Raw genomic sequence first — 11,372 nt, 5'->3', positions numbered from 1 at the left:
GGACAGTTGTAGTGATTGGCCTAGGGTTCCACCGGTGGTTTGTGCAGGCACTGGCACAAAATATATGAGATGTTCGTTTCGAATTAAAGCCGATTGTTTAAACTACTACGGGTGCAATTCGAATTAAAGCCGATTGTTTAGACTACTACGGGTGCAATGGAACAGGCACATAACCGATAACCGGATGAGCTTCATTTTAGTCCTTCGATCCGATCCTTGTTTGCGCTTATTGAGTCCATTTCAAATTCCCTCAATCACATGCAGATCAAGAGTTCTCCAGTTTGCAATTGTTTTTATTTTCCTTGTGCATTAATAATTTAACACAAGAGAACTCAAACATCATTTAAGCAATCATCCAGTGACCAAATGGAGGCTTGGACCGGCTACCTCGAATGCATTGTGCATGCAAGTAGCGGTCGCCAACCAATATGACAGTGAAAACATGGCCAAACACAATCATCATCAGGGCTTGTTCGGTTATTCCCAATACACATGGATTGGATGGGATTGGAAAAAATTGTGAAGAAGTTTGAGCTGTTTGGGATTCAAACCCATCCAATCCCGCTCAATCCACATGGATTGAGAGCTAACCGAACAAGCCCTCAATGGTAACAAACATAGACTAGCTACATCAGTTCACATACTCCCATCAATTCCTCCATCCACAGGCAACACACACAAACACACACATGGCACCCTCTTCCGCGCCCCCAATTCTATCTAAACCGGAAATTTCAGTTTTGGGCATGCCGGTACACTCTGGAAGGCACTTACCACTGGAGTCAACCACCACTCCACAAATTATTTTAGGCTCATGTACCTCCAGTGGACTTATTCTCCTACAGCAATGCATGCATTCGACCTACATTTCGGTCTTCCTGTTCAGGAAGTTTTTTTTGCTTTCAGGTTCCTAGTTAGGCTGGGCCTGTTCACCAGCGTGAGATGCTTCTTGCATTGTGGCTTCCGACTCCTGGCCCTGCATCATCAAGGTATCGCCTGGTGCCGCCTCCACATCTGTAGAATCCCCATTAGATCTCAATGCTATGAAAGCGCTCACCGACTCCTGCTCTGTAGTTGTAGCCTTATTGTCAGGCTTCCACACTTCTGTGTTGCTGGGTGGGTCCTGTTCGACAGTTCTAGCTTCCTTGTTATGTTGGACCTCTGCAGGATCTCTGGGTGGGTCCTGTTCAACACTTCTAGCTTCCTTGTTATGTTGGACCTCTGCAGGATCTCTGGGTGGGTCCTGTTCAACACTTCTAGCTTCCTTGTTATATTGGACCTCTGCAGGATCTCTGGGTGGCTCCAATTGTACTATCCTATCTCCTTCACCAGGTTGTGTCATTACAACTTCCTTGTTAAATTGAACCATAGCAGTATCTGTAGGTAACTCATATCCTATTCTTCTAGCTTCCTCATAGTCATCATGTAGAAGCGTTCCAAGCCCCTCTGCATCCTTTCCAGCATCAACAATTCGGTCAGCCATCCTCCTGAATTTCCTCTTGTTCCATTTCTTCCTGGAACCACGCTTCTTGACTCTAAGTGGTATGGGGGTTTCAGTTGGATTTTTATTCGTCTCCTTATCTGGCCTTTGCCCAGGAACAACAATGTACTTTTTGGCACCATTTGCACCACCTTCTGATTGACCTGCAACAAACATTGCCCATTTATGACCCAAAATTTAGGCCAGTTTCTTTGCTAAAAGGGAGTGATAATGTTTGCACAAAAGATATTCTTGGATTGAATGCTAAGAAAATTACTTTGGATTGCAAGAAGAGCAGTTCGGGCAGCTTTTATCTCTGCCTCCTTCTTTGTCCTAGCTGCAGCACCAATGTATAGGATGCCACCAATCTCAACACTGCATACGAAAGGAGCTACACCCGAAGCTTGTTTAGTGCAAATATAAGATGGAATGGCGTAATTCATCTTCTGAGCATACTCCTGAAGGAGATTCTTGCACAGGCCAGTTTCTTGCTGCAACACGTAGTAAGATGTATCAACGGAACATGTCAATCAAGAAGACATCCTGCAATGCTATGATATGCTAATTTCATCATCCGAATTCATAAGTTGAGCTATGAATGGTTCGTGGTAACTTAATCACTATGTTATGAGATATGCATAGTTCATGGTTCATAAACTGAGCTGAACAAGTCTGCAAGCATTTTCATAACTATCTCCAAAGAATAATTAGAGGGGACATTGCTGTGATTGAGAGCATTAATAATTACAAATAAATGATAAGACCAAAGAATATTATTGGGAAAATTCCAGGAAACATAGAAACAAATTTTCGCGACAGTACTTAGGTACCGCTAGACAAACACAGTTAAACAAATTTACTTAACTGAAAAGAGGTAGGTGCTATTAGCATACTTGCAATAAATTTCATTGAATGTTTGCAATGCCAAGTTAGTATAGAATACTTCAGACACTCTCGCATCCATAAAAATAAAAGAAATAAAGAAAGAACATCAATGTTATAGGCAGCACCATAACTATGAATGAGGCAGCTTGCTTTTTTTCCCTTTAGGCTATGATTTTCTAGATCATCGCTCATTTGCATACACCTTAAAATTCAAAGAACAAAAAATATCTTTCTGGAGGATAAAGTTTATATAGTTAGAATCTTTAGACAACGCATCTGAATAGAGAGAGAGAGAGAGAGAGAGAGAGAGTAATTTTTTAGATGTGCATAAAAGAGTAACTTACAACTGCTGGCATGTTCCTAATTTCGGTCACCGGAGCGGACATGGCTATCTCCATGAGCGCAACTTCCGCGGCAGACTGTTCTGCAGCCTTCCGGCTGAAGAACCCAGGCAGCGACTCATACTTGGTATTATTAACGAACACTGTGGACTTGAAGACAGGTTCATGAGATGGGCCTTCTTTCAGCGTGTGGTACTCCGGGGTTGGAATGCCAACCCTCTGAGCATACTCCTGCAGCCGGCTCTTGAACACGTAGCAGTTTTCGACCCCTGTGCCAAATCAAACACGAACGGATGAGGAAACAGCACCATAGCAAAGAGAAATTTGGAACGAGCTATTTGCAGACACTCTGCTAACGAAGGATGAACTGACAAGCTGCACTAGGGAAAGATAAGCAACTGGTAGGAGTAGTATCGTATCAGAAATTGCGCGAATCGGCAAAGAATGAGATGCGTTTGGAGAGAGGGGGAGGAACGGTTGGGGCGCAAACTTACTGATCCCGGCGGGGGCGACCCCGACGATGGGCCCAGCTTCTGGGGAGATGCATATGGCGGCATCGGGCGAGGCCGCGCCTCCGCCGTGCATGGCGCCGCCGCCTTGGAGCGTGAGGGTGAGAGGAGCAGAGGGTTCTGTGCGGTGCTTCTTGGGGGGTTGGGGTTGGGGTTGGGGTTGGGGAATCCTTACTCCCTCGCCTGTGTCTGTAGCATTTCTTATAGCGTTTTGTCCGAATGCCAAGCGGGTCCCACCGACTGGTGGACCCACCTGACAGTGGCTTCTTCCTCAGAAGGCGGTGACTCGCCGCCGCCGGTGAGGGCCTCTCGCAAGGACTAGAGATGACAATATGGACCTGATCCTTGATTTCCCAAAGAAAATTCCTCTATTTTGGCAACCCCATATTTTCAAGGGTTTTTTATTTTTCCAAGAGAAATTAGTTTATTTTTCCTTGGAAAAATGAGAATCTCTAGAAAAATAGAGTTGCCAAACTAGACCTAAGGCTTATTCGGTTAGAGATAAATTAAGAAGGATTGGAGGGAATTAAATCTTGCCCAACACTTGAACCAAACAAGCCCTTAGGGAACGGGTATGAGAATGATTTGATCCTCACGGAGATCTAAATGGAGAAAATTCAATCCTGTCGGGTTCGCAAGGATGGCGATGGGTAACCATCCCCTGTTCTCATGTACCCGACCGCGAATTTTTTTTATCCAAATTAGTCAATTTACTTGTTCAAATTATACTAAAAACTCAATATATATTATAAAATATCAAAGTAAACTTAAAGTAGATGTCCCTTGTAATTTTAAATTTTGATTGTTAAATTTGCATTAATTTGATATAATCAATTTAAATCTATCTCTAAATATTATAATTCCTACCGGGGACCTGCGGCGACGAGAATGGGAGAAAAAGCTCCCCCATGAGTGTTCGCAGGACAGGGAAGCGTAATTATTCTCCCCGTGGGGACGGGTTTGGGGAGCCATTCTCCGACGGAGAATTCCTCGTTGCCATCTCAACCAAGGACACACATAGAGATTGTGCAAATGGTTCCCAAAACCCGATACCCGATGGGTGAACAACCCTATTAGAGCACCGGTATGACGAAATTTGCTACCTATGGGCATGGATATGTTCTCTTTTGTCCCATATCCGCTATCTGATGAGAAACCTGCTAATATATAACATGTGAGTTCGGATTAAAGACCTTGTTCTCTCATGCATGAGCTTGTATGTGTTGCAGATAATATTAAATATTGTTGACCTTATGATAAAATTACATTGGATTCCATGATTTACCATGCGGGCACAAAAGTAATATATTATTTTAACATCCTTCAATATTTTTCAATATTAATGAGGTATGTGGCTTCAACTTTTTTATAAAAATAATATATTATTTTAATATCCTTCAATATTGATGAGGTAAGTGGCTTCAACATTTTGTATTTGATACTTGCTTTTACAATTCAAGTGAATCATGTTACTTGAATCATGTTTATTGTAATGTTAGTGGGACTATCCGTGATGAGTATAGTTATAGCTTAATTTTATGTCCATGATAAATAGTGGGTATGAGTATAGAGTATTTTTTTCTCTAGTAGGTATAAGTATGTCTTTATGTGCCCATTGCATACCTTACCACCCTAGACACCGTCGCTGTAAAATAATGCACCAGACCAGCTACTGCATGTCTGCATACAGTATGCCGTAAATCAGCTACTGATCATTTGCATGCAGGTATTGTCCATGTCCAGGACGCGGCGGTAATCAATTACTCATATTAAGATTCACATATCCATTACAGTTACAGACCACAAGACCACCTATATGTTCCAGCACCTCCGGTTCATCTCTACCGGAATGCACCAGCATAAAACACATCATTGGACGGATTACAACTTGGGGACAGAAAGCAGACAACTGTACAAACACGACTCATATATACAAGCGGGCAGTCATCTATCCAAGGGTTACAATTACAATGCAAATGACTCAACATTCATTCATTCATTCATGCAGGCCAATACTACCCCCATCTAACGCCATATTTTAGCTGGACAAATACACTTTTCTCTTCAACATCTGTGGGCAGACTTCTGCAACCATTCTACTACCTGGGCCCATATGCACAACCCCACTTGCCCAGGCAGCAGCCCCTACCAAGCCCTGTTTATCACATCAACCATCTTCAGACCTTTTTACACTTGAATGCTGGCAAAGTACAACCCGAATGCGCTGGCTATTTACATTTTGGTTATAGCCTAGGTATGGCTAATTATTTGGGTGGGCTGGGGGGAGCCTCCGAGTTCAATGACAGGATCAGGTTAGGGTTCACAAACCTTCTGCAAGGAGGCTAATGAATCTTGACTGTATCTTACAAACCGCACACGCCGTCCAACAGCCAATATGCACCGAGAGCCACGGTACCGTCGACATCTCCGTGACAAGGCTTACCGTCATCTTGGATCTTGAAGCTGAACCATGCTGTGGAGCATCACTTGGCCGAAAAAATGTAAGGCCTACCGATTGCACTGTGGCTGCATTGTCATGAGATATAAGGCCTCATCTTACTTGTAATTTTCCTCAGCATAGATAGAGACCAGAGCATTGTCACCAGCACCAGCAGCCAGGAGTGACTTGTATGGGTGAAAAGAAAGGCAATTTACACTGCCTATTCTTTGGCCCATAAAAGATGGCAGGTACCCAATTATCGTCAACTGCTCCCCACCAAGACTAAACACTTTAATCATTTGCTTGGCTGAGCCACTAGCAACAACTGGGGCATAACGATGAACCACTAATGCTGTAAGTGAACCCCTGTGTGCCTCAATAGTCAGGTAGGGTTCTGCTGCCCTTCTAACATCAAGAAACTGGATGTCTCCAGCTTGAGATGCACTTACAATCTGTGATTCCATAAACAATACAAAAGGGGACCATTGTCAAGCTAAAGGAAAGCCCAGACAACTATAGAATAGCTTAGGGGGTGTTTGGTTTCTAGTGAATAATTTTTAGTCCCTCCATTTTATTCCATTTTAGTCTCTAAATTGCCAAATACGGAAACTAAAACTCTATTTTAGTTTCCGTATTTGGCAATTTAGGGACTAAAATGGAATAAAATAGAGGGACTAAAAATTAGTCCCTAGAAACCAAACACCCCCTTAGTTGTTTCAACAATGAAAATAAATAGCAATCTAAAGAAGTGCGAGTATTTACCTTGTATGGATCAAACCCAGGTTGAAATCCTATGCTCACAACCTTTTCTGTTCTTGGGGCATGTGGCCTGGCCACATAGACGAACCTACGGTGTACAAAAAAATCAGAGTAAAAATAATTAAGTTGGCAGAAAACGGGGCATTTCATGTTAGAAATAATCCTGTGTCTAGGTTCATAGCATTTATAGGCTGATTAGTTGGGTAATATTTTGCGTTTATTAGGGGCTTTAGGGTTTAGGGGCTATCACAGCCTGATTTGTAGCTCACATTGGCTATATTAGAAGAGAAAACCAGAAAAGGCTAAGTCATTCCAGCCACCAAAACACTTGTGCTCGTGTGCGTTCTTGTGAGATATTATGTTCCTGTGACCTGTTGGAGGCTTTAGGCTTGTCATTTCATAGGGCACATGTGCTTGAAATGCAAGGCCAGAGGATGTAGACACTACTGTACTAACCTATCAGGAGAGCGAACATCATATATCCTGACAGAACCATCAGCAAAACCAGCAGCAAAGTGTCCGGAGCGAACCTGAGATGTAGACTGAAACAGAAGCAACAAGCAACATCTCAAGAAGACGACCTCAAACCAGATTAACATAAAACTTGCTGCAGCAAGAATCATATACATAAGGTAATCAAACATCTAATTTCACAAATACGGAATGAAAATGTGTTCTTGACAAACAAGCTTTTAAAATGTTATAAAAGGATAATAACAAGTTAAGCTAACAAAACCGTTGAACTGAACTACTGGAGTACAATACTTATTTTTTGGTGAGTAAAACAAGTCATAGCTTCAGTGCTCAAAAAGGCGGAATGGTAGAGCCACCTCTTCTAAGGTAATAAGTATCAGATATTGCCGGGTGTGGTCTGAGCGAACGAGAGCGTGGAGCCGTGCGTCAGCACGGCTGATAGAGCAGAGATCAAGAACTCTTTATTGATTTATTGTTTACCTCCCTAAGTACAAACTATGCCATGTATATATAGATGGCCCTTTACTGCTAAACCCGGTCCATAACTGGATCTCCTATTTCTACTCTAACTCTTATCCAATCTATTCCTAAAACGATCCTTAACAGGATCTATTATTATTCCAGCTTTGATCTATTAGATTGAATCTAATTTGCCTAGACCGATTCCATATTGGGTTCGGTTGGCTGGACCCTAGGCACGACATACGCAGCTGCACGCCGTTAGAGAGAAAGAAGGTGCGAGATGTGGAGTTATCAAACCCCCATCCATTATCACACTGAACAGCCCGGATGGTGCGACTGAACTGAGTCGACACCCACATAAAGAAGTGAGAAAGACTGGGCAAGGTGTCAGACTTATATCAGAGGAGAAAGGTCCACAAGTAGTGAGAGAAATCATCCAGGATGGCCAGATAGTACCAGTAATCGAAGATGCTTGGAACAAGGAATGTCCAAGGTCACAGTGGATGAGGTCGAAGGGGCGAGTAGCGTGGCACAAGGAAGAAGAAAAGGGTAAGCGAGTGTGATGCCCAAGCTGACAGGCATGACAAAGCGAGATAGTGTTGCCGCGAAGGCAAGGGATTGCTGAGGTGGCATAGTCTGGAGAGACGTAGTGGCTAGGGTGGCCGAGACGACGATGCCAAGTGGAGGCAGAGGCAGTGGAGATGAGGGCGTAGGGTGTGGCATGGGCAGAGGAAGGTGGGCCGAGGAAGCAAATAAGATAAGGGGACAGAACTGTCGCATCGAGCAACCACAACACGAGTAATAAGATCCCGTATGGTGAGCCCCTAGGGAACGAACTCCATAGAACAACGGTTGTCAGTGGTGAAGCGACCGACCGAGAGAAGGTTATGGATGATGTTGGGGGCAACAAGGATGTTGAGGTACAAAGGACCAGGAAGAACCATGTCACCTAATGTGGTGACAGGCAGAGTCAACCCATTACCGACAGTTATGGAGGAAGGGAAGGTGGGGCTAAGAGGATGAGGTATAGAGACAACTCTGGGGTCGGGAGTGGTGTGGAACGAGGCGCTGGAGTCGACAATTCAGTGGTGGGAGGAGGGGGCGACGATGATATGGGAAAGGATGAGAGAGCCATCGGGGGCACCCCCACAGAGCCACCTAGGGAATGCTGGGGCCGAAAGTAGTGAGCATGCTGACGGTAATCATGGGTGGGAGAGAAGACAAGGCCCCGATCGTCATGCAGACAACCGTGGCGCTGGGGAACACAAACGGTCCGATAGCGTGGCGGTCCTCTTGAGGGTAGATCTTGACACAGTCACGAAGGACAGGGTTCGAGACCTAATCAAAGCCCACAAATGTGCCCTGGAGAAGCTGACCGTCGTGAAGGGAGACGCACATACGGTAGGAAGGCACCACACTCGTGGCGGAGGTAAGGGTTCCGAGGAGCGAAGCTGGAAGTGCGAAGGGGTGGCGCTGACAGGGAAGGTTGCACCACCGAGGAGGATAGGAAGCATGCCGGAGGTGCCAGCCCTGGTCAAGGCTGACACGAAGAAGAGGGGCAGAGACGGCCTTGCGGGTCGCGTCAGCGGCAAGGGAGATGGCAACATGAGTGGCAAAAGACAAAAGAGCAAGGGGGCCACATGCAGCCTGGGAGAACCCGACATCCGAGGCAACCGCTGGGAAGAAGCCCGAGGGCGCTACACGCTGAAGGTCCCCTACGCGGGGGTAGAGAAGGTCGAAGCCCGCATTCGGCGAGGCAGAGGCTGCTAGGGGCGGTGCCCAGTGCTATGTGCTAGAGCCAGGGAAGGAGAGGGTCGTGGACTGCTCCATGGACAGGTGCACGCCGGGAAGGGGTGGTGCGACTGGGAAGGGGAGCAGGGCGTCGCTGGAGATCGAGGTGCGCTCGGCACGGAGGAGCACGGGCGCAAGGGAGAGGTCCGACGCCATGGAGAAGATGGCCGATCGCGCAGGGAGAGGTCTGGCGTGGGGTTGTAGCCATGTTGTTGGGAGCCGGTCGCGGAAGAAGCTTGCCGAGCGTGTGCAATAGGACTCGGGATGGGGAAGAAAACCGGTGGCTACGAGCCCTGCGGACCGTCAATGGCGCGATTGGGAGCTAGCGCGTGGAGGGAGGAAGGACGTCGGTGGGAGCAGAGGAGAGTGGCGAAGGTGGCCGCTGGTGGGAGGTGCCCTAGCGGCTAGGATCAAGGGAGAAGGCTTGATACCATGTTAGATTGGAAAGGAGATGTATTTATAATAGTAGTAGTTGGGCCTAGGCCCATTACATAAACACAACCTATTACACTAAGTGGTGCACGATAGCTCTAACAATAACATCTCTTTGCTCCTCGGAAACAGCTTGTCCTCGAGCTGGAACGTCGAAAAGGATTCTTTGAAGTAAAGTAGGGATTGCCAGGGAGCCTTCTCTTCTGGTGAGTTGTCCCATTTGACTAAGATCTACCATACACCACGGTGAAGTCTGACTTCAAGACATGCTCTGGAACTAGGAGCAAATGCTCGTTTTCTAACGCTGGCAAACTTGGAGCCTGTTCTAGTGGATTATCGTGAAATGGCTTGAGAAGACCCACATGGAACACATCATGAATGCGGGCTCCTGGCGGAAGCTGCAGACGATAAGCCATTGTTCCCACATGTTCTAACACCTGACATGGTCCAGCATACCAAGATCCCAACTTTCCTTTTGGTCTGTCTATCAGGGACAAGGCTTGGTGATGGAGCAATCGAAGCCACACCCAATCGCCTACTGCAAATTCCAGGTCCTAATGTTTTCTGTTGTAGAAGTGGCGTGTGTGTTCTGAGCTTGGAGTAAACGGTCACAGACTTCCACAAGAAGAATGTCCCGTTCTTGTAACATCTCGTCCACTGTCTTTGTGGAGGTTATGCCTGGCTAATATGGCGCCAAAGCTGGTGGTGGGCCTCCATAGACTACCTGGAAGGGAGTGGTGCGCAACGTCGAGTGGAATGATGTATTATAGCAATATTCTACCCATGGTAGCCAATCCACCCATACCCGAGGACGATCTCCAGTGATGCATCACAAATACATGGCAATAATCTTGTTGACAACCTCAGATTGGCCATCGGTTTGTGGGTGGAAAGTGGTGCTCATCTTGTGTTGGACTCCTGCCATTTTGAATAAATCATGATATATAGTGCCTGTGAAAACTGGGCCCCGATCACTGGTAATTGAGGATGGAAAACCGTGGAGCTTGACAATGGCATCAAAGAACGTTCTAGCCATTGTTGTTGTCGTATATGGATGTCCAAGCGCAATGAAATGCACGTATTTAGAAAATCGGTCAACCACTGAGAATGTGAATGAAGAAATCGACTCGAACACGTTGTAACGTCTTTGATGAATTTGCGATAATATCCTGCTAACCCCGGGAATCTGCGAAGCCCACATGCTGAACGGGGCACTGGCAATGATGAAACTGCATCCACCTTAATGATGTCCATTGTGACGTCGTGAGTTGAGATGAGGTGGCCCAAATATGCAATAGAGTCTGACCCAAACGTGCACTTCGATCTCTTAACAAATAGCTTGATAGTTCATAAGGTGCCTATATTACTGCTTTGACATGTTGCTAGTGCTCAGACCAAAAAGGACTGTAAATGAGTATGTCGTCAAAGAAAACAAATAAACACCATCAGAGAAAGGGTCTGAGTACCCAGTTCATTATGCTCTGGAAGGTTGTCGGTGTGTTTGTTAACCCAAATGGCATGACTAGGAATTCAAAATGGCCATGATGTGTGTGGAATGCAGTCTTTTCAAAATCTACAAGGTGCACACATACTCGATGATATCTGGACCTGAGATCCAATTTGGTGAAGTGTGTCCCATGGAGTTCATCTAGTAATTCATCTACCACAGGTATGGGGTCCTTGTCTTTGGAGGTTTGGTCATTTAGTGCGCGATAGTCAATGCAAAAACACCATGATCTGTCCGACTTCTTTACTAACAGAACTGGTGCTGAGAAAATCGAGGTGCTTGGCCAAATTAT

The 11,372-nt window shown here is 45.7% G+C and overlaps 2 protein-coding genes across 3 annotated transcripts in view; both read right to left on the bottom strand.

Moving 5' to 3' along the window:
* Positions 1-631: 631 nt before the first annotated feature.
* On the bottom strand, positions 632-3,331 carry LOC100284085 (uncharacterized). Its single transcript, NM_001156983.2, has 4 exons — positions 3,201-3,331; positions 2,710-2,975; positions 1,758-1,971; positions 632-1,644 (listed from the first exon to the last, which is right to left on the bottom strand). Exons 1-4 carry the CDS (start codon positions 3,289-3,291, stop codon positions 911-913), a joined length of 1,305 nt encoding a protein of 434 aa, NP_001150455.2. The 5' UTR covers positions 3,292-3,331; the 3' UTR covers positions 632-910.
* A 1,777-nt stretch (positions 3,332-5,108) lies between these two features.
* The window catches only part of LOC100193091 (uncharacterized), a 33,457-nt gene continuing 27,193 nt past the window's right edge, over positions 5,109-11,372 (bottom strand). Inside the window, exons 21-23 of one of the 2 annotated variants that reach the window (NM_001358633.1) lie at positions 6,871-6,956; positions 6,418-6,502; positions 5,109-6,107 (exon numbers count right to left, since the gene is read on the bottom strand). In NM_001358633.1, the coding sequence (NP_001345562.1) occupies positions 5,772-6,107; positions 6,418-6,502; positions 6,871-6,956 (507 nt within the window). In that variant the 3' untranslated portion in view covers positions 5,109-5,771. Of the gene's footprint in view, positions 6,108-6,417; positions 6,503-6,870; positions 7,022-11,372 lie in introns of those variants that run through there. The other variant, XM_035964505.1, reaches the window with a different exon arrangement.

The sequence above is a fragment of the Zea mays genome, chromosome 2 (assembly GCF_902167145.1).
Source record: "Zea mays cultivar B73 chromosome 2, Zm-B73-REFERENCE-NAM-5.0, whole genome shotgun sequence".
Lineage (NCBI taxonomy): Eukaryota > Viridiplantae > Streptophyta > Magnoliopsida > Poales > Poaceae > Zea > Zea mays.
Note: the sequence above shows the minus strand (reverse complement) of the source record. Positions and strands in the feature narration are given on the sequence as shown.